At 29.8% G+C, this 27092-nt stretch overlaps 1 protein-coding gene across 1 annotated transcript; it reads right to left on the bottom strand.

Moving 5' to 3' along the window:
- Positions 1 to 424: 424 nt before the first annotated feature.
- LManI (Lysosomal alpha-mannosidase I) lies at positions 425 to 26247 on the bottom strand. Its single transcript, XM_075293536.1, has 7 exons — positions 26011 to 26247; positions 8981 to 9165; positions 8721 to 8906; positions 8319 to 8658; positions 8126 to 8259; positions 1795 to 2686; positions 425 to 1725 (listed from the first exon to the last, which is right to left on the bottom strand). Exons 1-7 carry the CDS (start codon positions 26086 to 26088, stop codon positions 529 to 531), a joined length of 3012 nt encoding a protein of 1003 aa, XP_075149651.1. The 5' UTR covers positions 26089 to 26247; the 3' UTR covers positions 425 to 528.
- Positions 26248 to 27092: the final 845 nt, after the last annotated feature.

Raw genomic sequence — 27092 nt, 5'->3', positions numbered from 1 at the left:
CGAATGCCGTTCATGAAATCATGAAAGCCCGTGGACAAAATCGTGAACATTACAATTTGATTTTTTTGTGAACGTTTCTGTTTCATTTTGTCACCATCCGTTTACGATTGTGGAAAGCAATATTTTTGTTCTATTAGTGCTAAATACCTGTACACTGCCGTTCTTAGACATAGATTCCATGTGGACTAAAATACAATTTAGAAGACAATTTTAAGGGGGTTTAATATGCCTTTCCTTCCTGGTGTAGCGAAGGCTACATAAGATTCGCTTTGGCAGAATTTTCGGACGTTTATATTTGTTTTTATTTTTTTTTTACCGTAATTTCTAATGGCAAAAAATTAATATTCCAAAATTGTATCAAATAGGTGATGGTAGTACACCATTGTCCTTTCAAATGGGCCTAAACGAATATATTTCAAAATGCTTATAGTCATAAATTTTATTTCACGTATATAAGTATATGCAGAAAAAAATTCAAATACATCCATAAGTATAACGCTATAATCTCATCCATAATACGAGTCCGCATTATTGCCATTTAATAATGAAGGTCCTAATTTGCATGGGTTCCATAGTTATTTGGAATTTAGTTTGAGGATCTTTGGCAACAGCTGTCAATGGTGTATGTTTGGAGGTATAATATTCCACCTTCTTGGGTATCGTACCATCAGGATGGAATTTGAAACGACTCATGCTACCCAAAGCCAAGTTACCATCTAAGGTGGTTTCACGAATCTCTGTGCCGTGGAGAGAATCAAAGATGGCTCGTAGATTAAAAGTAACACTGTTAGTTTCATTTTTATCCATAAAGTTCTCCAAACGTAATAGACGTTCCTTGGTCGAATAGGGTTCCAGAGTGAGAACCTGTACTTGCATTGGCAATGAACTAAATTGGGGTATACGAGGGAGCACTTTATTAGTGGACTTGGTGGAATTGCTAAAGAATTTCCAATAAGGCAAATGTATCTCCTGTTGAGCCATACGTTCATAGATGCTAAGACCTTGTGAAGCAGCATTGAGGATGAGATAGACTTTACCACGAGCCACTAGACCTTGTCCACTAACAGTTTCATTGAGAGCTTCACCCACGCCGAAAGCATCATCATGCAAGAGACGTCGATGCAACATTAATTCCAATGAGCCATCTTTAATACTGGAACCACCTTGGGCCCGGTCATTTAATAGAGCCATACGACTCTTGGTATTCTGTAAAGCAATACGAGCTGTAATGGGATAGTAATTTCCCGAGACACTTTCGGTTAAATTTGGTTTGAAATATTCACGACCATTGCGTACACGACGTAGCATTTCACGACCATTCGAATCGGTATAGAATACACCGGTATTGTTAATGCTCGAAGAGAATCGGGTAATGATTTCTTTGCCTACGGTATCGTTAATGGGTATGGGTCCCACGAGCCATTCAAATTCGATGCGATTCACCCCCTCATAGATACGTATGACTTGGGAAACCCAATCATTGAAATGTTGATGGACTTCTTTAACCAATGTCCCATTGAAAATTGTAAGATTAGCTTTGGGACTCAGTAAAACTTCAGTACCATTGGGTCGGAAGATATAGGCTCCCGAGGATCTATTTTTGAATTCTCGATTATCACCATAGGCTCCCTTGTAATAATAGAATTCCTGGGTAATATTCTCATTTACCCCATTCATTTGGACATTGTAGAGTATACCATTGCTGTTGAAGGTCAATTTGATGAGCTAGATGAGGCGAAAAAAGAGAAATCTTTATTTCGAGGGAAGGTCCTTATAAAATATATTCATGCTTACCGAATTCTGCACTACAACATCTCCCACAGCTTTGGGTTCAATCATTTCTCCAAAAGCCTCGGTCTTCTTCTGTCTCTGGAAACGTTTGGGTAATTTCACATTATTCGTCTCAAGTTCCTCATCATACAGTCTAGGCTGAATCCTAGTCTTCACATAATAGGTACTGATTCCATTGCAAGAGGCTTGGAAAACCAATTCATGTTGTGTTACATTTGGTCTTAAATGTGTTAAGGCCAACACCTCCTTGGGCACAGGAACAATTTCCGATTTCACCTCCTTACCATTCATATCAGTTACAACATATGAACCATTCACAATAGGAATCCGTACATATTGTGAATTATAATTATTCGTAGGATTGAACAAAGTTATCGCCAAATTATTAGCACTTGTCTGAGTAAATTCGCATATACTCATATTCAGTTGTAGACAACTGACAAATTCACCACTTGTCAAATTGGTCAGTTTCTGTAAAGCTTCACGTGTATTATTCTGAGCAGCATTGATGGCATCCGTTAACATGCGATCATAATCATAGGCCACATGTTGTTTCTCTGTTCCCGTAATGGCATCGTGATGTTGCATTATACCCATAGCTTGACGTAACTTATCAAGATTTGTTACACTTGCTGCTGTGGTGAGATTAGCGAAAGAGGTAAGTTGTTTGGCTACTTGAAGGAAATGATTGCCATCGCGTTCGAAACGTTTTTGTGTGGGACGTGAGGTAAAATAGCCCGTCCAATAAGTATGCCAATCTGTGGAATATGGGAAGAAATCTTCGCTCTTGGTTGGCCAAGTCATGTTCACATTGTGCAGGGCATTTAGATAGCAGGCTGGTGTTGAATAGAAGACATTGATCTTGGTACCTTGGAGTTGACGCTCGTTAACATATCTAAAAAGGTGAAAAGTGTTTAAAAACAAAATTAATAATTATAGAATTTTGACAAAAATTTTCTATAGATATAAAATTTAAACAAAATATTCTACAGAAATAACACTTTTGAGAAAAATTTCTATAGAAAAAAAAATGACAAATATTTCTTTTAGAAATAAACATTTTGACGAAATTTTCTATAGAAATAAAAATTTTGACAAAATTTCCTACAGAAATAAAATTTTGAGAAAAATTTCTATAGAAATAAAATTTTGACTAAATTGTCTATTTAAATAAAATTTTGAGAAAAATTTCTATAGAAAAACAAATGTTGACAAAATGTTCTATAGAAATAAATTTTTGACAAAATTTTGTGGAGAAATAAAATTTTGACATTTTATAGAAATAAAACATTGGAAAGAAAATCTATAGAAATAAAATTTTGACAAAATTTTCTATAAAAATAAAATTTTTACAAAATTTTCTATAAAAATAAAATATTGACAAAATTTTCTATAAAAATAAAATTTTGACAAAATTTTCTATAAAAATAAAATTTTGACAAAATTTTCTATAAAAATAAAATTTTCGAAAAAAAATCTATGGAAATAAAATTTTGACTAAATTTTATAGAAAAATAAAATTTTGACAACGTGTTATAGAAATAAAATATTGGAAAATTTTCTATAGAAATAAAATTTTGACAAAATTTTCTAGAAAAATAAAATTTTGACAACATTTTATAGATATAAAATATTGGAAAGAAAATCTATGGAAATAAAATTTTGACAAAATTTCCTATAGAAATAAAAATTTTGACAAAATTTTCTATAGAAACAAAAATTTTGACAAAATGTCCTACAGAAATAAAATTTTTACTAAATTTTCTATAGAAACAAAATTTACACAAAATTTTCTATAGAAATAAAATTTTGACAACATTTCGATAAAATTTTGACAAAATTTTCTATAGAAATAAAGCTTTGGAAAGAAAATAAAATTTTGACAAAATTGTATAGAAAAATAAAATTTTGACAAAATTTTCTATAGAAATAAAAGTTTGACAAAATTTTCTATAAAAATAAAATTTTGACACAATTTTCTATAAAAATAAAATTTTCGAAAAAAATCTATGGAAATAAAATTTTGACAAAATTTTATAGAAAAATAAAATTTTGACAACGTTTTATAGAAATAAAATATTGGAAAGAAAATCTATGGAAATAAAATTTTGACAAAATTTCCTATAGAAATAAAATTTTGACAATATTTCGATAAAAATAAGATTTTGTCAAAATTTTCTTGAGAAATAAAATTTTCACAAAATTTTCTATAGAAATGAAATTTTGACAAAGTTTTTTATGAAAATAAAATTTTGATAAAATTTTTTAGAGGAATAAAATTTTAACAAAATTTTCTAGATAAATAAAAATTTGGAAAGAAAATCTATGGAAATAAAATTTTGACAAAATTTCCTATAGAAATAAAAATGTTGACAAAATTTCCTATAGAAATAAAAATGTTGAAAAAAATGTCTATAGAAATAAAAATGTTGACTAAATTTTCTTTAGAAATAAAATTTTGACAAAATTTTCTACAGAAATAAAATTTTGACAAAATATTCTACAGAAAAAAAATTTTGACAAAATTTTCTATACAAATATAATTTTGACAACATTTTCTATAGAAACAAAATTTTGGTAGAATTTTCTACACAAATAAAATTTTTACACAATTTCGATAAAAATAAAATGTTGTCAAGATTTTCTAGAGAAATAAAATTTTCACAAAATTTTCTATAGAAATAAAATTTTGACAAAGTTTTCTATGAAAATAAATTTTTGATAAAATTTTTTAGAGGAATAAAATTTTGACTAAATTGTCTATTTAAATAAAATTTTGAGAAAAATTTCTATAGAAAAACAAATGTTGACAAAATTTTCTATAGAAATAAATTTTTGACAAAATTTTGTAGAGAAATAAAATTTTGACAACATTTTATAGAAATAAAACATTGGAAAGAAAATCTATAGAAATAAAACATTGGAAAGAAAATCTATAGAAATAAAATTTTGACAAAATTTTCTATAGAAATAAAAGTTTTACAAAATTTTCTATAAAAATAAAATTTTGACAAAATCTTCAATAAAAATAAAATGTTGACAAAATTTTCTAGAAAAATAAAATTTTGACAACATTTTATAGAAATAAAATATTGGAAAGAAAATCTATGGAAATAAAATTTTGACAAAATTTCCTATAGAAATAAAAATTTTGACAAAATTTTCCATAGAAACAAAAATTTTGACAAAATGTCCTACAGAAATAAAATTTTTACTAAATTTTCTATAGAAACAAAATTTAGACAAAATTTTCTATAGAAATAAAATTTTGACAACATTTCGATAAAATTTTGACAAAATTTTCTATAGAAATAAAACTTTGGAAATAAAATCTATGGAAATAAAATTTTGACAAAATTTTATAGAAAAATAAAATTTTGACAAAATTTTCTATAAAAATAAAATTTTGACAACGTTTTATAGAAATAAAATATTGGAAAGAAAATCTATGGAAATAAAATTTTGACAAAATTTTCTATAGAAATAAAATTTTGACAATATTTCGATAAAAATAAGATTTTGTCAAAATTTTCTAGAGAAATAAAATTTTCACAAAATTTTCTATGGAAATACAATTTTGACAAAGTTTTTTATGAAAATAAAATTTTGATAAAATTTTTTAGAGGAATAAAATTTTAACAAAATTTTCTAGAGAAATAAAAATTTGGAAAGATAATCTATGGAAATAAAATTTTGGCAAAATTTCCTATAGAAATAAAAATGTTGACAAAATTTCCTATAGAAATAAAAATGTTGACAAAATTTTCTATAGAAATAAAAATGTTGACTAAATTTTTTATAGAAATAAAATTTCGACAACATTTTCTACAGAAATAAAATTTTGACAAAATTTTCTATACAAATAACATTTTGACTACATTTTCTATAGAACTTTCTACATAAATCAAATTTTTACACAATTTCGATAAAAATAAAATGTTGTCAAGATTTTCTAGAGAAATAAAATTTTCACAAAATTTTCTATAGAAATAAAATTTTGACAAAGTTTTCTATGAAAATAAATTTTTGATAAAATTTTTTAGAGGAATAAAATTAAATTTAAATTTTAAATAAAACAAAATTTTCTAGAGAATTAACAAGTTTTCTATAAAAATACAATTTTGACAAAGTTTTCTATAGAAATAAAATTTTGACAAAATTTTCTAGAAAAAAATTTTTTGACAACATTTTATAGACATAAAATATTGGAAAGAAAATCTATGGAAATAAAATTTTGAAAAAAATATTCTATAGAAATAAAATTTTGACAAAAATTTCTATAGAAAAATTAAATTTTGACAAAATTTCTTATATAAATAAAATTTGGACAAAACTTTCTATAGAAATAAAATGTTAACAAAATTTTCTACAGAAATAAAATTTTGACAACATATCTATAGAGGATTTGGCCGAGGATCGTATACCACGTTAAACGCTATTACTCATACTTTATAAACCTTTGACGGGTGCTCGACATTATAATGATTTTCGCTCGTACAAAGGAACTACCACAGCTCTGTTCACAGGGTGAGGTAACTTTTATGACGCTAGGTTAGGTTAGGTGGCAGCTCGATGTATTAGGCTCACTTAGACTATTCAGTCCACTATGGTGAACTTCACTGAGAGCTGCCCGATTCCATGTTAAGCACAATGACAAGGGACCTCCTTTTTATTGCCGAGTCCGTGAGGCGTTCGACATTGCAGTGAAACCACTTAGAGAAGCTTTGAAACCCTCAGAAATGTCACCAGCATTACTGAGGTGGGATAATCCACCTTTGAAAAACTTTTTGGTGTTCGGTCGAAGCAGGAATCGAACCCACGACTTTGTATATGCAAGGCGGGCATGCTAGCCGTTACACCACGGTGGCTCCCGCTAAGGCTGGTCACTACATTTTCACATGACTAAACGAACCACTGACACGGTTGCCACTCGTGCCAAAAATAATCTACAAAAATTTTAAGAAAATTTTGCCAAAAAGATATCAAATTAAAAATATCTTGTTTTGAAATCAAATCAAATTTTTGTGGTTAGGATAAAAAATGTTGTTTAATTCGAAGTTATTTATATTGAAGTTAAAATTTGTTAAATTTTATTTATAGACAATTTTGTATACATTTAATTTTATGGAAACCCCGCAAAAAAGCGTTGCCAAAAAGTAATGAAAATGTTCTTTTTGGATCCGGAAGTGGTTCAAAACTGACGCAGAAGCGATGAATTTAACAAGGGCTTGTCATAGGACAGAAGTCCTCCATTTCAAAAGCCGGTGAACTAAATTTGCATCACTTCTTTATGTGTGATCCGAATTCAATATTTTGGATGGAAATTAAAAAATTCTGTGATATTTTGGCAAATAAATAATTTTTGTAATTTTTTGTAATTTTTAATGGATTCTAACGCTTGTCTGAAACGTTTGACCTCAATTATTTGCAAAAAATCACAATTTTTTTAGGCAAAATTTAAATAATTTGTATCATTTTATAAACTCTTAAACTGTTTTTAACTAATTTGAATTAAAAAAGTTAAAAATACCTATTAAAAATATGAAAAAAGCATGTTATAAAAAATTGAATAAAAAGAACTTCCTGTGTTGTTAAGACAAAGAACATCATCATTGGGAGTTCATCTTCTGGAAGTGCTTTTAAAGTTGTTCCTTTGGAAGAACTTCCAAATTTTTTTTGCTGGGAAATTTTATCAAAATTGTATTTCTATAGAAAATTTTGCCAAAATTGTATTTTTATAGAAAAGTTTGTCAAAATCGTATTTCTATAGAAAATGTTAGCAAAATTTTATTTCTATAGAAAATTTTTGTCAAAATTTTATTTTTATACAAGATTTTGTCAAAATTTTATTTCAATAGACAATTTTGTTAAAAATATATTTCTATAGAAAATTTTGTCCAAATTTTATTTCTATAGCAAATTTTGTCAAAAATGTATTTTTTTATAGAAAATTTTGTCAAAATCGTATTTCTATAGAAAATTTTAGAAAAATTTTATTTCTATAGAATTTTTTTCAAAATTTTATTTTTATAGAAAATTTTGTCAAAATTTATTTTCTATAGACTATTTTGTTAAAATTATATTTCTATAGAAAATGTCAAATTTTTATTTCTTTAGAAAATTTTCTCAAATGTTTATTTCTATAGAAAATTATGTCCAAAATTTATTTCTATAGAGAATTTTGTCAAAATTTTAGTTTGATAGAAAATTTTGTCAAAATTTTATTTTGATAGAAAATTTTGTCAAAATTTTATTTCTCTAAAAAATTTTGTCAAAATTTTATTTCTCTAAAAAAGTTTGTCCAATTTTTATTTCTACAGAAATTTTTCCTTACTTGATCAATTTATCCATATTCCGGTAATTGATAGCAGCATTCTCATAATTGAAATCATCACCCATGGGTACCAATAGATCGGTAGCACGATAATATTTTGCCATTTTATTGATGTAGGTAATGAAATCATCAACCTAAAATCAAGAAAAATAATCAAATCACCGATATGAGAAACAACTACCATCCAACTTACCTTCGACTTAACATTATTATCATAACTGTTGCCATCGATAATGGGATCATCGGAACACAAATTATCGAAACAAAAACCAGGAGGTGCCGAATAATGATTATACAATACCCCAGTGAAAATTTCCGAAGCTTCACCCAAATTATCAGAGGCTTTCCAGATCATTTCGCCAGTCATATTGTTAAGACGTTCATTTTTCTCGATGTAATCCATGCGGGCAAAGAATTCACCATCATAGCCCATTTGAGCAAACAACGAAGCCATTTCTCGTGAATGGCCAAAAGGATCAATTTGCCAGCCAATACGTGGACGGGCACAAGAACCAAAAGTATCCGAAAGAGATCTAAAAAAAACTTAGACATAAGCACAATTCCGGAAATTCAATAGAAAACAAGAAGCTCATACTTCAAACCCAAAGTAAAATGATCAATGACACTTTGATAGTGAACCGCAGCCTCATCATTCATACTCCAGGCACCACCTGTGAATTCCAAGCGACCAGCTTCAACCAAAGTCTTAACATTCTTCTGTACCGTTGCTGTCTGTTCATTGTACCATTTAAAGAAGAATGATGACTCAACTTGAATAAATCTACAATGAAGATTGGACCGAAGAATAAAAAAATGACTGCTTAAGAAAATAGGCGTATGATTTTAGTTCACTACCTCCTGGAAGCATCTTTCATTAGTTCTTCAATCACACTATCCAGAATATATTGAACTCCAGCATGTTGTATGTTATTGCGACTGCCATAATAATATTGATCGACAGTCTTCAACCAACCGGTATCATCATGGGAGTGAGGCACTAAGTGCACATTTATCATATTGGCCTTGGTAGCAGGGCATGCCTGAAATTGAAGATTGTTATCAATTTTTTTTATAGACAACATTTTGTAACATTGATATAAAAAATGATGAAGATTGTTTCATTATTATCAGACAATTGATGATGGATGTCGTGAAAGGTGAAAATATTTTGAAACAATTAACAAGTGAGTACAGTAGAATGTCGGGCAGGTCCGACTATATCCATAAGCGTAGGAAGGCCTCTGGGGAGGGGGCTTAGACCCCCCCAGAAAAAATTTAGCCCCCCCAGAATTTGAAAACCTATTTACGATTTTACATTTTTATAAAAATTAAACAAGCGCAAAGTTCCGCTAAAGACTTTCATGCACAAACGAATTACTTGGGTTGTGGTAGCAGTTGCCGATGGCAATGTTTGAAGTCTGATATTTATGAAATAGAGCTGTGATTGAACTTATGGTTTAGTTGAATAACTAACAGCCTGTTTCTGTATGTCGAACGAGTTCAATCGATCGACTGAAATGCATAGAAACAACTGTTTTGGTTATAAATTCAGCTGTTTGTTTCCATTTTAGTCGATCGACAGAGCTCATTCGACATACAGAAACAGGCTGTAAAGCTCCTTTATTATATTGTTTAGTCTGGTTAGGCATCTTAATTAAAAAATAGTAATTGGTATTAATTAAATTCTTTCATAAATTAATATCTAAATAAATTAACGCTGCAAAAAAGCGTCGCCAAAAAAGAAGTGAAAATGTTCTTTTTGGGTCCGGAAGTGGTGCAAAATTGGCGGAGCAGCGATGAATGTAATAGGAACTCGTCATAGAACGAATGTCCACCGTTTCAACAGCCGTTGCAATAAATGTGCATCACTTCTTACTTTGTGATCCGAATTCAGAGTTTTGAATGTGAATTAAAAAATTGTGTGATATTTTCCCAAATAAATAATTTTTATTTATTCGTTTTTTATTTGATTTTTGGTCGACCTTTTGTTAGAATTATATAAATATTTATAAAGACCTCGAGCTTCAAGAAACATTAATTTATAATAATTTGTATATTTTTTATGATTTTTAATGCATTATAACGCTTGTTTGAATATTTTCAAAAATGATCGATTTTTCTATAATGGATTTAGCATTTTTGTGGCAAAATTTGAATAATTTTTACCATTTTATTTATTCTTACTCTTTTTTAAACTATTTGAAAAAAGAAAACAAAAATTACGCATTAAAATATGAAAAAACTGAAGTAAAAAACTTCCTGTGTAGTTAATATAATTAACTTCTTTGTGAGGACATTTTTGGAAGTGCTTTTAAAGTTGTGCCTTTAAAACAAATCCCAATTTTTTTGCTGGGAAAAGTGTGGAACTACTTTTAGTTGCTTTATTATATATTATTTTGATGTCTATTTTTTCATTCTTTTTTATGAAATAAAACAATAATTGAACCTATAAGTTCAGCCTATAAATTTTTAGCAAGGGGGGCTATAGCCCCCCTAGGAAAATTGTCTAGCTACGCTAATGACTATATCATACCCTAAACCACCCCTGCTGAATTAGTAAAGATAAGCATTTGTGAGTACCATTGAAAGAGTTTTGGGACATAAAGCTTACTTCCATATTTATGAAAATTAAGGGCACCTGTTTATGGGAGCTCTAGTCGTGCCAAAAACATTTACCTAAATTTAATGAAATATTTACCAAAAATCTACCAAACCCAAAAAAAATCATACTTTTCTTTCTACAGAAACTCAAATTCTGTAAAAAATTTTGTCAAAATTTTATATCTATAGAAAATTTTGTCAAAATTTTATTTCCACAGAAACTTTTGTCAAAATTTTATTTTTTTTAGAAAATTTCGTCAAAACTTTATTTCTATAGAAAATGTTGTCAAAATTTTATTGCCATAGAAAATTTTGTCAAAATTTTATTTCCATAGAAAATTTTGTCAAAATTTTATTTCTATAGAAAATTTTGTCAAAATTTTATTTCTATAGAAAATTTTGTCAAAATTTTATTTCTATAGAAAATTTTGTCAAAATTTTATTTCTATAAAAAATTGTTCAAAATTTTATTTCTATAGAAAATTTTGTCAAAATTTTATTTCTGTAGAAAATTTTGTCAAAATTTTATTTCTATAGAAAATTTTGTCAAAATTTTATTTCTATAGAAAATTTCTTCAAAACTTTATTTCTTTCGAAAATTTTGTCAAAATTTTATTTCTATAGAAAATTTCTTCAAAATTTTATTTCTATAGAAAATTTCTTCAAAATTTTATTTCTTTCGAAAATTTTGTCAAAATTTTATTTCTATAGAAAATTTTGTCAAAATTGTATTTCTATAGATAATTTTGTCAAAATTTTATTTCTATAGAAAATTTTGTCAAAAGTTTATTTCTAATAAAAATTTTGTCAAAATTTTGTCAAAATGTTATTTCTATACAAAGTTTTGTCAAAAATTTCTTTCTAAAGAAAATTTTGTCAAAATTTTATTTCTGTAGGAAATTTAGTCAAAATGTTATTTCTATAGAAAACTTTGTCAAAATTTAATTTCAATAGAAAAATTTTTAAAATTTTATTGCTATGAAAAATCTCGACAAAGTTTTATTTCTATAGAAAATTTCGTCAAAATTTTATATCTATATAAAATTTTTCTTTTTGTAAAAATTTTATTTCTACAGAAAATTTTTCAAAATTTTATTTCTATAGAAAATTTCGTCCAAACTTCATTTCTATAGAAAATTTGTAAAATTTTTATTTTTATAGAACATTTTGTAAAAATTTTATTTTTATAGAACATTTTGTTAAAATTTTATTTCTATAGAAAATTTTGTCAAAATTTTATTTGTATAGAAAATTTTGTCAAATTTTTATCTCTATAGAAAATTTTGTCAGATTTTATTTCTATAGAAAATTTCTATACAAAATTTTGTCTAAAGATAATTTGGCCAAAATGTTATTTCTATACAAAGTTTTGTCAAAAATTTCTTTCTATAGAAAATTTTGTCAAAATTTTATTTCTGTAGGAAATTTAGTCAAAATGTTATTTCTATAGAAACCTTTGTCAAAATTTAATTTCAATAGAAAAATTTTTAAAATTTTATTGCTATGAAAAATTTTGTCAAAGTTTTATTTCTATATTGTCTATATTTTTATAGAAAATTTTGTCAAAATTTTATTTCCATAGAAAATTTTGTCAAAATTTTATTTCTATAGAAAAATTTGTCAAAATCTTATTTCTATAAAAAATTGTTCAAAATTTTATTTCTATAAAAAATTGTTCAAAATTTTATTTATATAGAAAATTTTGTCAAAATTTCATTTCTATGATAAATTTTATTTCTATAGAAAATTTCTTTAAAATTTTACTTCTTTCGAAAATTTTGTCAAAATTTTATTTATATAGAAAATTTTATCAAAATTTTATTTCTATAGAAAATTTTGTCAAAATTTTATTTCTATAGAAAATTTTGCCAAAACTGTATTTATATAGAAAATTTCGTCAAAATTTTATTTCTATGAAAAATTTTATTTCTATAAAAAAATTATCAAAATTTTATTTCTATAGAAAATTTCGTCAAAATTTTATTTCTTTCGAAAATTTTGTCAAAATTTTATTTCTATAGAAAATTTTGTGAAAATTTTATTTCTATAGATAATTTTAATTTTCAATAGATATAAAATTTTGTCACAATTTTATTTCTGTAGAAAATTTCTATACAAAATTTTGCCTAAAGAATATTTTATTAAAATTTTCTTTCTTCAGAAAGTTTTATCAAAATTTTATTTCTGTAGGAAATTTAGTAAAAATTTTATTTCTATAGAAAACTTTGTCAAAATTTTATTTCTATAGAAAAATGTTTAACAATTTTATTGATATGAAAAACATCGTCAAAGTTTTATTTCTATAGAAAATTTCGTCAAAATTTTATTGCTATAGAATTTTTTGTCAAAATTTTATTTCTTTCGAAAATTTTGTCAAAAATTTATTTCTTTAGAAAATTTCGTCAAAACTTTATTTCTATAGAAAATTTTGTCAAAATTTTATTTTTATAGAACATTTTGTAAAAATTTTATTTCTATAGAAAATTTTGTCAAAATTTTATTTCTATAGAAAATTATGTCAAAATTTTATTGCTATGAAAAATATCGTCCAAGTTTTATTTCTATAGAAAATTTCGTCAAAACTTTATTGCTATAGAATTTTTTGTCAAAATTTTATTTCTATCGAAAATTTTGTCAAAATTTTATTTCTATAGAAAATTTCGTCAAAACTTTATTTATATAGAAAATTTTGTAAAAATTTTATTTTTATAGAACATTTTGTAAAAATTTTATTTCTATAGAAAATTTTGTCAAAATTTTATTTCTATAGAAAATGTTGTCAAAATTTTATTTCTATTGAACATTTTGTCAAAATTTTATTTTTATAGAAAATTTCTATACAAAATTTTGTCTAAAGAAAATTTTGTCAAAATTTTATCAAAATTTTATTTCTATCGAAAATTTTGTCAAAATGTTGTTTTAATAGAAAATTTTGTCAAAATTTTATTTCTATAGAAAATTTTGTCAAAATTTTATTTCTATTGAAATTTTTTTAAAATTTTATTTCTATAGAAAATTTCTATAAAAAATTTTTTCTAAAGAAAATTTTGTTAAAATTTTATTTCTATATACAATTTTGTCAAAAATTTATTTATATAGAAAATTTTGTCAAAATTTTATTTCTGTAGGAAATTTAGTAAAAATTTTATTTCTATAGAAAACTTTGTCAAAATTTAATTTCAATAGAAAAATTTTTAAAATTTTATTGCTATGAAATATTTATCAAAAATCTATAGAAAATTTTGTCAAAATTTTATTTCTATAGAAAATTTTGTCAGAATTTTATTTCTCTTTTTATACCCTTCACCACTACTGTGGTACAGGGTATAATAAGTTTGTGCATTTGTATGTAACGCCAAGAAGGAGTAATCATAGACCAACCTTTTAGTATACGGATCGGCTTAGAATTAAATTCTGAGTCGATTTAGCGATGTCCGTCTGTCTGTCTGTCCGTCTGTCTGTCCGTCTGTCTGTCCGTCTGTCTGTCTGTCTGTCTGTCTGTTGATGTATTTTTGTGTGCAAAGTACAGCTCGCAGTTTTAGTCCGATTGTCCTAAAATTTGGTATAGAGTCCTGTTTCGGGTCAAAGACGATCCCTATTGATTTTGGAAAAAATCGGTTCAGATTTAGATATAGCTGCCATATATATTTTTCGCCGATCTGGTCATAATTGGCGTGTATATCAACCGATCTTCCTCAAATTCCGTACATCCGAATATTTTATGGGTCTCGAAAAACTTGCAAAATACCAGCCAAATCGGTTCAGATTTAGATATAGCTCTCATATATAGCTTTCGCCCGATTTACACTCATTTGCCCAAAGAGGCCAATTTTTAACTCCGATTTGGTTGAAATTTTGCACAGGGAGTAGAATTAGCATTGTAACTATGCGTGCCAAATTTGGTTGACATCGGTTCAGATTTGGATATATCTCCCATATATAGCTTTCGCCCGATTTACATTCATATGACCACAGAAGCCAATTTTTAACTCCGATTTAGTTGAAATTTTGCACAGGGAGTAGAATTAGCATTGAAACTATGCGTGCCAAATTTGATTGAAATCGGTTCAGATTTGGATATATCTCCCATATATAGCTTTCGCCCGATTTACACACATATGACCACAGAGGCCAATTTTTTGCTCCGATTTAGTTGAAATTTTGCACAGGGAGTAGAATTAGCCTTGTTACTATGCGTGCCAAATTTGGTTGACATCGGTTCAGATTTGGATATATCTCCCATATATAGCTTTCGCCCGATTTACACTCATATGACCACAGAGGCCAATTTTTAACTCCGATTTAGTTGAAATTTTGCACAGGGAGTAGAATTAGCATTGAAACTATGCGTGCCATATTTGATTGAAATCGGTTCAGATTTGGATATATCTCCCATATATAGCTTTCGCCCGATTTACACACATATGACCACAGAGGCCAATTTTTTGCTCCGATTTAGTTGAAATTTTGCACAGGGAGTAGAATTAGCATTGTAGCTATGCGCGCCAAATTTGGTTGAAATCGGTTCAGATTTAGATATATCTCCCATATATAGCTTTCGCCCGATTTACACTCATATGACCTCAGAGGCCAATTTTTAACTCCGATTTAGTTGAAATTTTGCACAGAGAGTATAATTAGCATTGTTGCTATGCGTGCCAAATTTGGTTGAAATCGGTTCAGATTTAGATATAGCTCCCATATATATGTTTTTCTGATTTCGACAAAAATGGCCAAAATACCAACAATTTCCTTGTAAAATCGCCACTGCTTAGTCGCAAAGTTGTAAAAATGACTCTAATTTTTCTAAACTTCTAATACATATATATCTAGCGATAAATCATAAATAAACTTTTGCAAAGTTTCCTTAAAATTGCTTCAGATTTAAATGTTTCCCATATTTTTTTACTAACATTGTGTTCCACCCTAGTTTTTTACTAACATTGTGTTCCACCCTAGTGCATTAGCCGACTTAAATTTTGAGTCTATAGATTTTGTAGAAGTCTATCAAATTCTTCCAGATCGAGTGATATTTAAATGTATGTATTTGGGACAAACCTTTATATATAGCCCCAAACACATTTGACGGATGTGATATGGTATCGAAAATTTAGATCTACAAAGTGGTGCAGGGTATAATATAGTCGGCCCCGCCCGACTTTAGACTTTCCTTACTGGTTTTTTACTAACATTGTGTTCCACCCTAGTGCATTAGCCGACTTAAATTTTGAGTCTATAGATTTTGTAGAAGTCTATCAAATTCTTCCAGATCGAGTGATATTTAAATGTATGTATTTGGGACAAACCTTTATATATAGCCCCAAACACATTTGACGGATGTGATATGGTATCGAAAATTTAGATCTACAAAGTGGTGCAGGGTATAATATAGTCGGCCCCGCCCGACTTTAGACTTTCCTTACTGGTTTTATATATCTTTAGAAAATTTCTATACAAAATGTTGTCTAAAGAAAATTTTGTTAAAATTTTATTTCTATACTAAGTTTTTTTCAAAAGTTTCTTTCTATATAAAATTTTGTCAAAATTTAATTTCTATAGAAAAATTTGTCAAAATTGTATTGCTATGAAAAATTTCGTCGAAGTTTTATTTTTATATAAAATTTTGTTAAAATATTATTTTTATATCAAATTTTTAAAATTTTAATTCTATAGACAATTTTTCAAAATTTTATTTCTATAGAAAAGTTTGGCAAAATTTTATTTCTATAGAAAAGTTTGTCAAAATTTTATTTATATAGAACATTTTCTCAACATTTTATTTCTATAGAAAAGTTTGTCAAAATCTTATTTCTATGAAAATATTTTCAAAATTTTATTTTTATTGAAAAGTGGGTCAAAATTGTATTTCTAGAGAAAATTGATTTACTTTTTATTTTCAGAGTTATATTTTGATATGTTATCAAGAATTCTACCAAACTACCAAACAATAAAAAAATCTACCATTTTTGGTAGAATTCTATCAACTGTGGGAACCGTGGTTATAAAATAACTGTAATGTGACCCCATTTGTCGATATGGGGCGATACATATATATGGGAGCTAATTTGATCTGACATTTTTCAAATTCAATGGCGTTCGTCCTCTGTACCAAATTTCATGAAAATCGTATAATAATTGCAACCGGAATCCTGTGAACAAAAAATACATGGACAGACGGACGGACACCAAGGGCTAGATCGAATCTCAAATTTTTTGATTGAATTTTATTTCCATTTAAAAATTAATGGGCTTTTTTAAACTTTTAATTAATTTTGGTTTTATTTCAAATGTAATTGTAATTTAAAAAAATATTGTAGATTTGTTTCTGATTCAATCACGAAATTAATTGATACAATTAATCTTTTATGTAAAATGTCTTCATGCACGGAAATGATGGTATGCAGCACAGCTTTAATGACCATATTTTTTTTATACTTGATTAAAAAATTAAATGATTTCATTAGAAAATTTTGATTAAATTGGCACAATTGTAAATTGAAGTTTGATTAGAAATATAAAAAGCCATTTTCGTTTAGCAAAGTTGTAAGTAAACAATTTTCTCCAGGTTTTATAAACTCGTGAAATTTCTGTTAGTATAGAAAAATTATTCTCTTTTATTTATAAATTCATACAATTTATGATTTTTATTAACTCATGATAATTTATTAACTCATCCCCACTTCTTTTACCATAAACCAATACCCAAATTGACGAAGGTAATTCCCCTCAATTTTTTTTTTTTTGATGATTTATAAATAATATATTCACTTATATATACTTTAACTTTCATTTATTTCCTTTGATCTGTGACCGTAAACATTGTGGTAAATATTAATAAAAATTTCTTTCATTTACTCATAATCCATCACGAGATAGGAAATGCAATCTAATCAAACAAAAAGAAAAGCAAATAACAATATCGAAAAGATTTATTAAATTAAATTCCCTTTGCATACAAATTGAATAACCACAAATATAGAGAGTTACGAAGCAGCAAAAATTCATTATAATCTAATCTGAAATTGTAATGCAAATGTTAATTAATTCATGAAAAACAGTATATTAATGTTAAATTAATTAAAGCGCTCGTTATCAAAAGCTTCCAGGGAAAGTGGTAAAATTTAATTGCATTGTGCAAATACCAATAATAAGGATATTTATACGTAAGCAATAAATGGGAAATAATTCGAAGCACATGTAGAGGCTTCGGGAATCAATATCAAAATCATTAGGGTAAAGACAAAATCTTCACTCAACAAGTATATAAGATACGGAAGGGCCGAATCTTCAATACCCACCACCATGTATCAAATGTTATAGTTTTCTTTCGGGAGGGTTTGATGACAGATATTCTCCCAAGCAGAGCAGTTCAACCAGTATACTTCCCGAAGATCAATTTAAAGATTTTACCTATGAAGACAATATCAGATTCTAGATTTCTAAGAACCATTTTTATTTGAGTTTTAGAGGAAAAACTACGGACTCTAGAATCCCAAGAAGTAAATTCGAGAGATCGGTCTATATGGGGGCTATACCAAAACATGGACCGATACTCACCATTTTTGGCACACCACTTCATGTTTCTAAAATATCTCTAGATTTCCAATTTCAGGCAAATTGGATAGAAACTACGGTTCATATAGACCCAAATCGCGAGGTCGGTTTATATGGGGACTATATCTAAACCTGGACCGATATAGCACACCTTCGAACTTGACCTGCCTGAAAACAAAAGACGAGTTCGTGCAAAATTTCAGCGTGATTGCTTCATTATTCACTGTAGCGTGATTACAACAGACAGATGGACAGACGAACATCGTTATATCGCCTTAGAATTTCTCCCTGATCAAGAATATGTTAAAATTCCCTACGGGAAATTGGTGCAAATTGCCACTGACGGGCCTATCATAGAATTGGTTGCAATTTTTAAATAGTCGTAATTTATTGATTTCCGTAATCGCTTGATATTAAAATCTTATTGGATCTACTCATTTAGTGAAATAAAATTATCAATGTAAAATTTTTCGACATATTTTTTTTTTCGGATGCGATTCGGTTACAGGTCCCTGAGAACCTGCCTATTTAATGCTCCTGCTAAATTGTCCCAGGACGTGTCCTTTGGAATGGGTCCAAGACGTGTCCTAAAGTGGAAATTTACCCCGCCAATGACAAACCCATGTTAAAGTGAATGGTCCCTTCCATACGTTTTGACCAGAACTGGGACTGGTCCATACACACCAGGGATTAGTCCTGTACCGATTCTGTGGTTGTTCCATAGCCGGAAATCGATATTTCAATGTGTTACATTTAATTTTAATTTGAAAATTTAATTAAGTTAAAATTATATTTCAAATAAAATTACAAACTTGTTATACCCCCCATCCCAATGATGTGGTGGAGGGTATAAAAATATGCTTCTGTAAGCTTGTAAACAATATAATGAACTGTCACCGAAATAAACCTATCGGCTGTCAGCCACCCAGTATATACCCAGCAAAAAAATTTGGAAGTTCTTCCAAAGGCACAACTTTAAAAGCACTTCCAGAAGATGCACTCCCAATGATGTTCTCTATTTTAACTACCCAGGAAGTTCTTTTAATTTAATTTTTTATAACTTGATTTTTTCATACTTTTAATGGGTAATTTTAACTTTTTTTTTTGTTACAAATTGGTTAAAAACAGTTTAAGAATTCAGAAAATGGTACAAGTCCTTTAAATTTTGTCGAAAAAATGCTAAATTTAATCTGAAAAAATTGTGAATTTTTGAAAATATTTTTGGTCAAACGTTTTCGACAAGCATTAGAATCCATTACAAATTATAAAAAATTCGGATCACACCTAAAGAAGTGATGCAAATTCAGTGCAACGGCAGTTGAAATGGAGGACTTCCGTCCTATGACAAGCCCATGTTAAATTCATCGCTTCTGCGTCAATTTTGCACCACTTCCGGATCCAAAAAGAACATTTTCATTACTTTTTTGGCGACGCTTTTTTTGCTGGGTAATTATGAACCAATATCAACCAAAATTTCAATAAAAAAAAATTCACAAGGTGTGCTGAAATTCGCTCTTCCGGAAGACTCAAGAAATCTATTATGGGAATCGGTTTATATAGAGGCTGTAACTGAAAGTGGTCCAACATACCTCATTTGCAAGCCAATAGCTTTTTTCGTTCGTGAAGACTGACGGACGGACGGACATTGCTAGATCGACTCAGAATTTAACCACCATTTATTAGGTCGGGGACTAATATCGGTCGTTGGCAAACCCCAGCAAAAAAAAATTGGAAGTTCTTCTAAAGCTACACCTTTAAAAGCACTTCCAAACATGTCCTCCCAAAAGTGTTATTTTGTTTAACTACACAGGAAGTTCTTTTAATTACATTTTTAATACCCACCACCATAGAATGGTGACGGTGGTATAATAAGTTTGCCATTCCGTTTGTAACACATCGAAATATCGATTTCCGACTATATAAAGTATATATATTCTTGATCAGGGAGAAATTCTAAGGCGATATAACGATGTCCGTCTGTCTGTCTGTCTGTTGTAATCACGCTACAGTCCTCAATAATGAAGCAATCGTGCTGAAATATTGCTCAAACTCGTCTTTTGTCTGCAGGCAGGTCAAGTTCGAATATGGGCTATATCGGTCCAGGTTTTGATATAGTCCCCATATAAACCGACCTCCCGATTTGGGGTCTTGGGCTTATAGAAATCTTAGTTTTTATCCAATTTGTCTGAAATTGGAAATCTAGAGGTATTTTAGGACCATAAAGAGGTGCGCCGAAAATGGTGAGTATCGGTCCATATTTTGGTGTAGGCCGATCTCCCGATTTTAATTCTTGGGCTTATAGAAACCGCAGATTTTATTCAATTTACCTGAAATTGGAAATCTAGAGGTATTATAGGACCACAAATACGTGTGCCAAAAATTGTGAGTATCGGTCATGTTTTGGTATGGTTCCCATATAAAACAACCTCCCGATTTGGGGTCTTGGGCTTATAGAAACCGTAGTTTTTATCCAATTTGTCTGAAATTGGAAATCTAGAGGTACTTTCGGGTCATAAAGAGGTGTGCCGAAAACGGTGAGTATCGGTCCATATTTTAGTATAGCCCCCATGAGAACGATCTCCCGATTTAACTCCTTCGGTTTCTAGAAACCGTTGTTTTTATCCGATTTGCCTGAAATTGTAAATATTCTGGTATTTTAGGCTCACAAAAACGTGTATCCGATTAAGTTTTTATCGGTCCATTTGAAAATGCCCCCAAACAGACCGACTTCACTTCTTGAGGGTGTTGAAGGCGTACCGATCGTGAAAATTGCTTGAAACTCAATGTAAAATTTCCAGATTTTACTTCTACAGATTTAAGATTTCAAATCAAGACGTTATTTTATAATTTTCTTGCACACTTACAAGAGATGTTAATGATTCCTCTAAAACTCAAACAAAAATGGTTCTTATAAATCCAGAATCTGATATAGTCCTCATAGGTGAAATCTTTAAATTTATCTTCGGGAAGTGTCCTCAAGTCTTCAAGCCCTCCTGAAATTTCAAAAGAAACCCTAATATTTGGTTCATGGTGGTGGGTATTTAAGATTCGGCCCGGCCGAACTTAGTGCTGTATATACTTGTTATAACTCCCTTTTTCAATATTTTTAATGGGTAATTTTAACTACCATAGGATGGGGGTATATTAACTTTGTCATTCCGTTTGTAACACATCGAGGTATTGCTCTAAGACGCCATAAAGTATATACTGGGTCGTGCTGAAATTCTGAGCCGATCTAAGCATGTTCGTCCGTCCGTCTGTTGAAATCACGCTAACTTCCGAATGAAACAAGGTCTCGACTTGAAACTTGGCACAAGTAGGTGTTATTGATATAGGTCGGATGGTATTGCAAATGGGGCATATCGGTCCACTTTTACGTATAGCCCCCATATAAGCGGAACCCCAGATTTGGCTTGCGGAGCCTCTAAGAGAAGCCAATTTCATCCGATCCGGCTGGAATTTGGTACATGGTGTTAGTATATGGTCTCTAACAACCATGCAAAAATTAGTCCACATCGGTCCATAATTATATATAGCCCCCATATAAACCGATCCCCCGATTTACTTTGCGGAGGCTCTAAGAGAAGGCAATTTCATCCGATCCGGAGAGAATTTGGTACATGGTGTTAGTATATGGTATCTACACCCTCACAAAAAATCGCTTCTGTAACATATACTCCCAAACATATTTTGCTTCAAGCATATACATTTTTGGGTATTGCCCAAACATTTATATGTTTGATCTCTAACAATATATAATATGTTTGAAAGCATATTGGTCTAAACAATATAAGTTTGGGTAGTCTAAGTTCCAAACATTTTGTATTTTTGCATCCAAATTCAATAATGTTGTCTTCCAAAAACAATATGTTATTATGTGACCATATAATATGTTTGGGAGCATTTTGCACCCAAAAATATTATATGCTTAACAAAAATTCTCCCAAACAATATTGTGCTCAAAATTTTATTTATTTATTTATATATTTACAATCATAATGAATTATGAAAATAAACAGGTAATATAGGTGCTAACAACATAGGTTTTCGACCTGAATGCTCAAAATTTTATTTCTGCCCAATTGTATATTCCCCCACATCTTTCTCACTTCCACGAGATTTTTTAGTTCTTAGCACCTTTTTCTGTAATACAAACATTGTAGAAGAAATTATTCAATTGTATGATTTTTTTATTTTAATTTTACCTTTTGCCGGACGGGGATTCGAAAAGCGGACCACACAGTTTGTAAGGATCAAAGAAGTAGCTGATCAATTGCTCAAGGAAAAATAAAATGTTAATTTTGTAATAACAAGCAACAACCACCAACTTAATTCAATATCGCTCCCTGTTAAATAGCGCTCCAAGCTACTAAACACATATATGTTTATAGGCTATTTCTAAATTAATATATGTTTGCATTCAAGCATATTATATTTACAAACATTTTATGTCCCAAACATAATATGTTCTAACATATTAACATATATGTCCCAAACATGTTAAGCTAGTTTATGAACATTATATGCTTGCACTCAAAAATATTGTGTTTAAAAATTTGTGTTCCAAACATATAATGTTTATAGCCAAACATATGAAAAACAGTCTTTTTCAACCGTGTAACAACCATGCAAAAATTAGTCCACATCGGTCCATAATTATATATAGCCCCCATATACACCGATCCCCAGATTTACCTTACGGAGCCTCTAAGAGAAGAAAATTTCATTTGATCCGGCTGAAATTTTGTACATGGTATTAGTATAGGGTCTCTAACAACCAACTGATACCCAGATTCGACCTCCGGATCCTCTTGGAGGAGCAAGTTTCAACCAATTTAGTTGAAGTTTTCTGTTCTGTGTAACTGTATGGACACTAACAACCATGCAAAAATTAGTCCATATCGGTCCATAATTATATATAGCTCCCATATAAATTGGTCTCTAGATTTGAACTCCGGAGCCTTTTGGAGAAGCAAAATTCATCCAATCCGGTTGAAACTTGGTAGGCGGTGTTAGTATATGGTCTTTACCAACCATGCCAAAATTGGTTCATATAGTTGGTCAATAGTTAGATGTTATGCCTCAGATAAATCGATGTCCAATAACACAAAAATTGATCCATATCGGTTCATAATTGTATAAAGGGTGATACGGTCAAAATTTGGTCAGTATAAACTTGACGTATTTCTTCCAATTTTGCATTTAAAAAACCTGAACACCCCTCATTTTGAAGGTGTGTGTGTGTGTAGAATGTTGCTCCTATTTTGATTTTGGAATTCACTCTTCAGTTGTCAAAATGACGTCCAAGCAAGAAGAGCAGCGTATCAAAATTTTGCTCGCGCATCGCGAAAATCCGAGCTACTCGCAAGCAAAACTGGCAAAATCGCTAAAAGTTGCCAAATCAACCGTTACAAATGTAAATAAAGTGTTTGGGGAATGTTTGTCGACAGCCAGGAAGTCTGGGTCGGGGGGAAATCGAAAACCGGAAGCCGCTGAGACAACAAAGAGAGTTGCCGATAGTTTCAAGCGAAACCCTAACCTCTCTCTCCGAGATGCCGCAAATAAGCTGGGTGAATCGTCTACAACCGTGCATCGAGCCAAAAAACGAGTCGGACTATCGACTAACAAGAAGGTAGTGACTCCAAATCGCGATGATAAACAAAATACGACAGCCAAAGCGCGATCCCGGAGGCTGTACACGACGATGCTGACGAAGTTTGACTGCGTGGTAATGGACGACGAAACCTACGTCAAAGCCGACTACAAGCAGCTTCCGGGACAGGAGTTTTATACGGCAAAAGGAAGGGGAAAGATAGCAGATATTTTCAAGCACATAAAACTGTCAACGTTCGCAAAGAAATATCTGGTGTGGCAAGCCATCTGTACTTGTGGCTTGAAAAGCAGCATTTTCATAACTTCCGGGACTGTCAACTAAGAAATTTACGTGAAAGAGTGTTTGAATAAACGTCTGCTGCCTTTCCTAAAGAAACACGGTTGTTCCGTACTGTTTTGGCCGGATTTGGCATCTTGCCATTACGGTAAAAAGGCCATGGAGTGGTACGCCGCCAACAACGTGCAGGTGGTTCCCAAGGACAAGAACCATCCCAACACGCCAGAGCTCCGCCCAATTGAGAAATACTGGGCTATTGTCAAGCGGAACCTAAAGAAGACCAAAAAAACTGCTAAGGACGAGCAGCAGTTCAAGGCAAACTGGCTTTCTGCGGCGAAGAAGGTGGCTGTACAAAATCTGATGGCAGGTGTCAAGCGTGAGGCCCAGCAATTCGGATTTGGAAAAGCGAAAGCCTAACTGAATATTTTTCCTGAATTTTATACTAATTGAACTTGAAAAAGAAATTTAATTTGATTTTTTAAATAAACGATTTCACCGATTTACACGCGTTTTCCCTTGACCAAATTTTGACCGTATCACCCTTTATAGCTCCCATGTAAAGCGACACCCATACTTCAATTCTGGCTCTTTAATTACCGCATAAAGGTCCATATCGGTTCGTAATCATTTGTAGACTTACTACTAATATATACCTTCTGTGTCCAATATATACCACGAATGGACTAACTTACAATTTAGAAGACGATGTTAAGTATTACCACAACCCAAGTAATTCGATTGTGGTTAACAGTCTTTCGTAGAAGTTTCTACGCAATCCATGGTGGAGGGTACATAAGATTCGGCCTGGCCGGCCTTACGGCCGTATATACATGTTCAAATTGGCTGGAAGCAGAGTATGAATTAATAAAATGGAACAAATTATTTAAATTTTTTCGAAAAAAAAAACTTCTAAATATATTCTAGAAAATTTGCGAATTTTTGAAAATATTTGATGTCAAACGTTTGGAAATTTTTAAAAATTATTGATCAAAAAATACTGAATTCGTATCACATCATAAGCAATAATTCAAATTCAGTGCAACGCCTGTTGGACATCCGTCCTATGGCAAGCCCATATTAAATTCATCGCTTCTGCGCCAATTTTCACCACTTTCAGATCCAAAAAGAACATTTTCACTATTTTTTTGGCGACGCTTTTTTCCTGGGAAGTTATTGGTTTTTTAGGTCCGAGATCGATAATAAGTGCGAAAAATAGATTTATGTTCTACGATGCAATTTTAAAAGCAATATGGGCCTATGGTATTCAATTATGGGGTATTTTTGAGCAATTCCAACTTAAAAGTACTTCAAAGATAGCAATCAAAAACTTTAGGTTGATAAGCGGCTCTCCGACATAACCGTCTTCATTTGAATGTGAAAAATATTGGTGATGTTTTTTTCTGTGTAGTTAGCTAAAGAATATCCGTCCGTTTTCGTTAAGTATTCAAATTCAAAAATTGCAAAACCATCGTTATACATTCAAAAGCCTCCAATCCTTTTTTTATTTTAATACAAATAACCTCGATTTTAAAGTAATTTTTGATAGCAAAATCGAAGCTATAGTAACTGCCTTCAAATGTTATATCTTTAGAACCACTAAAGCCGTGGTATCATGCAGGGTTCAGATTTGAGGGATTTTTTGTTTGCTATTGAAATTTATTTTGATGTATACGCCTATTAATAGCCTCACGCACTAAATTTTATTTTTTATAAAAAATGGTAATTTTTCCACATTATGTTTCAAAATTAAATCACTTGGTCGAATCTTATTTTCTCTCACTTGTTGTCTAGTGTATTTGCAGTCTTTTGTTATTGTATGGCATATTGCCATCAAGCCTACCTTATAACCACAGGCGGCCTCAGCATGGGGGTTCCATGCCAACACCAAAAGGGCTGATAAAGCCCAAACCAATTTCATTTTTACTCTTTTTATTTGCGGCTCTTAACCGATTTATAAACTTTTCACAATTCGTCTTTCACTTGCACCGAATTTAAATTGAAATTAAATGAAATTCACAGTTGGAAAAGTAAGAAAATTTGTGTTTAGCTTTCCGATCGCTACCGATTCTAACTGAAATAATTTAATGTTTATTTGTATATTTATATAGTGAAAGAGTAGATTGTCGTTCGCAATTTATGAAATCGAGTGATTAAAGAACACTCGAACTCGAAAAAGATAAGAGAGCTCGGCTATTGTGAGTGTTTTGTACCACTCAATTGTGGGACATGAGTGGCACTTGTTTACGATGGTCTTCTGATAACCGTGTGAAATTGTAGGCTCGCAGACTGTATTAATCATAGCTTCTATATGCATATCACCAAAAAAAAAATTATAATCGTTCGGTGACAAATGCTACCTTCTTTTTATAATGCTATTTTGTTAGATAGGACCGAAAGCCATAGTATTTAAGACTTTTGAAAGTTAGATATTGAGGAAATACTTTGTAGATATTCGAAATAGAATAGCTACTCCAAAAAAAAAACAATAAAAAAATTCCTATAGATGATTTAACCTTATTTTACTTCACAATTATTTGATTTTAATAAAATTTGGCATCTTCCCCACAACATTTTACTAAAATCGAAATTCGAAATTTATTTATTTATAGAAAATTTTTTTCTTATAGAAAATTTTACTTCTATAGAAAATTTTTTTCAAAATTTTATTACTATAGACAATTTTGTAAAAATTTTATTTCTATATAATTTTTTTGTCAACATTTTGTTTTTATAGAATTTTTTTCAAACTTTTATTTCTATAGACAATTTTGTCTAAATTTTATTTTTTAAGAAAATTTTAACAATTTTTTTCTTTCGAAAATTTTTATCAAAATTTTATTTCTATCAAAAATTTTGTCACATTTTAACTTCTATAGAAAATTTTGTCAAAATTTGATTTCTACAGAAAATTTTTTCAAAATT

This window comes from Haematobia irritans, chromosome 2 (genome assembly GCF_050003625.1).
Source record: "Haematobia irritans isolate KBUSLIRL chromosome 2, ASM5000362v1, whole genome shotgun sequence".
NCBI classification, from domain to species: Eukaryota; Metazoa; Arthropoda; class Insecta; order Diptera; family Muscidae; genus Haematobia; species Haematobia irritans.
The sequence above is the reverse complement of the archived record's forward strand: the minus strand, read 5'-3'. Positions and strand labels throughout refer to the sequence as shown.